This window comes from Laccaria bicolor, genomic scaffold, assembly GCF_000143565.1.
Source record: "Laccaria bicolor S238N-H82 LACBIscaffold_614 genomic scaffold, whole genome shotgun sequence".
Taxonomy (NCBI): Eukaryota; Fungi; Basidiomycota; class Agaricomycetes; order Agaricales; family Hydnangiaceae; genus Laccaria; species Laccaria bicolor.
The window spans coordinates 1-1,057 of NW_001890417.1; the positions used below are offsets into that span (position 1 = coordinate 1).

Consider the following 1,057-nt stretch of genomic DNA (forward strand, 5'->3'; position numbering starts at 1 on the left):
GGTTCAGGATGACTGAAAGACCGGTGAAGGGAGTGGCCCAAACGCGAAGAGCAATATTGATAGGATCGTCCAATGCCTCGGCATGATTGGCAAGCTTCTCAAAGGTGGCTAAACCGGACTCAAAAAGATCGGGTTGTATGACGGCATAGATTGTGCCAACAATTGCATTGGCCAATAGGACATTCTGGAGGTAGGTTGAATTGGCAGGTTCCTGAATATCGGCTGACGCACGCAGTGGATCCTCGGGACCTTCATGTCCTTGAGAAAACCAGCTGGGTGATAAATTTACAATCCCAGTGACCCCTTCATTCTCGGGGTGGTGATCCCGCCAAGTCCCATTACTTCTCTTTTTGGGGCTCAAAGAACCTGTGTGATCCCAAATAAATGTCTATTAAAGTGAGGAAAGTCTAAGGGTGTAATGAAGTGAAAGTAATTACCCGAAGCTGTTCTGAGAACATTTCAGGAAAGTACCAAAGTAAAATGTGACCCTGCCGGTCGGTTATATGGCACGGTTGATCGAGGTAGGGGATATCGGACCCGGCTGTTTCGTAGATCGGTGGGAATCGTGCCAAGAGTTTCTTCTCCAACTCCTCATTGCTTCCACTCTGTCTCGGTGACAAGTCCGCAGCATAGTCCCGGACGTCCCAAGTAGTCGTATCTGTCCAAAACTTAGTGAAGATCGGCCGGCTAGAAGTGAGACATACATGAAGATTTGAATGCTTCTTCAAGCATGTTAATTACCCTTTCAACAGATGCTTGGGCCTCCGGCTCCAACCATGGTGGTGGAGCAGGACGAGGAACGCTTGGGCTATGTAAAGACCGCAACCGGCCTCTGAAGTATCAAGCTAGATCCCTTGTATATTGAAAGAAATCGGGGGCAGTCATGAACAAAAAAAAGGATTTTTGACACTTTTAACTGGCAAAACATGAGGCTCGGGCATGGATTTATTTATTACGTAGAACAGGGACGTCTGTCAACATGTCAGGGTCATAACTGCCATTAGGATAGGATCGTGGTCTTTCCTGTCTGGTTGCACCCGGCCTTTCAGATCAGTTC

At 47.7% G+C, this 1,057-nt stretch overlaps 1 protein-coding gene across 1 annotated transcript; it reads right to left on the reverse strand.

The window, feature by feature from the left end:
* Positions 1–13: 13 nt before the first annotated feature.
* Positions 14–732, reverse strand: LACBIDRAFT_336317 (uncharacterized protein; the record flags this gene model as incomplete). Its single annotated transcript, XM_001891264.1, has 3 exons — positions 14–388; positions 438–658; positions 705–732. Coding segments are annotated over 3 exons (624 nt in total), but the record flags the coding sequence as incomplete, so codon positions are not given.
* Between the last annotated feature and the right edge of the window lie 325 nt (positions 733–1,057).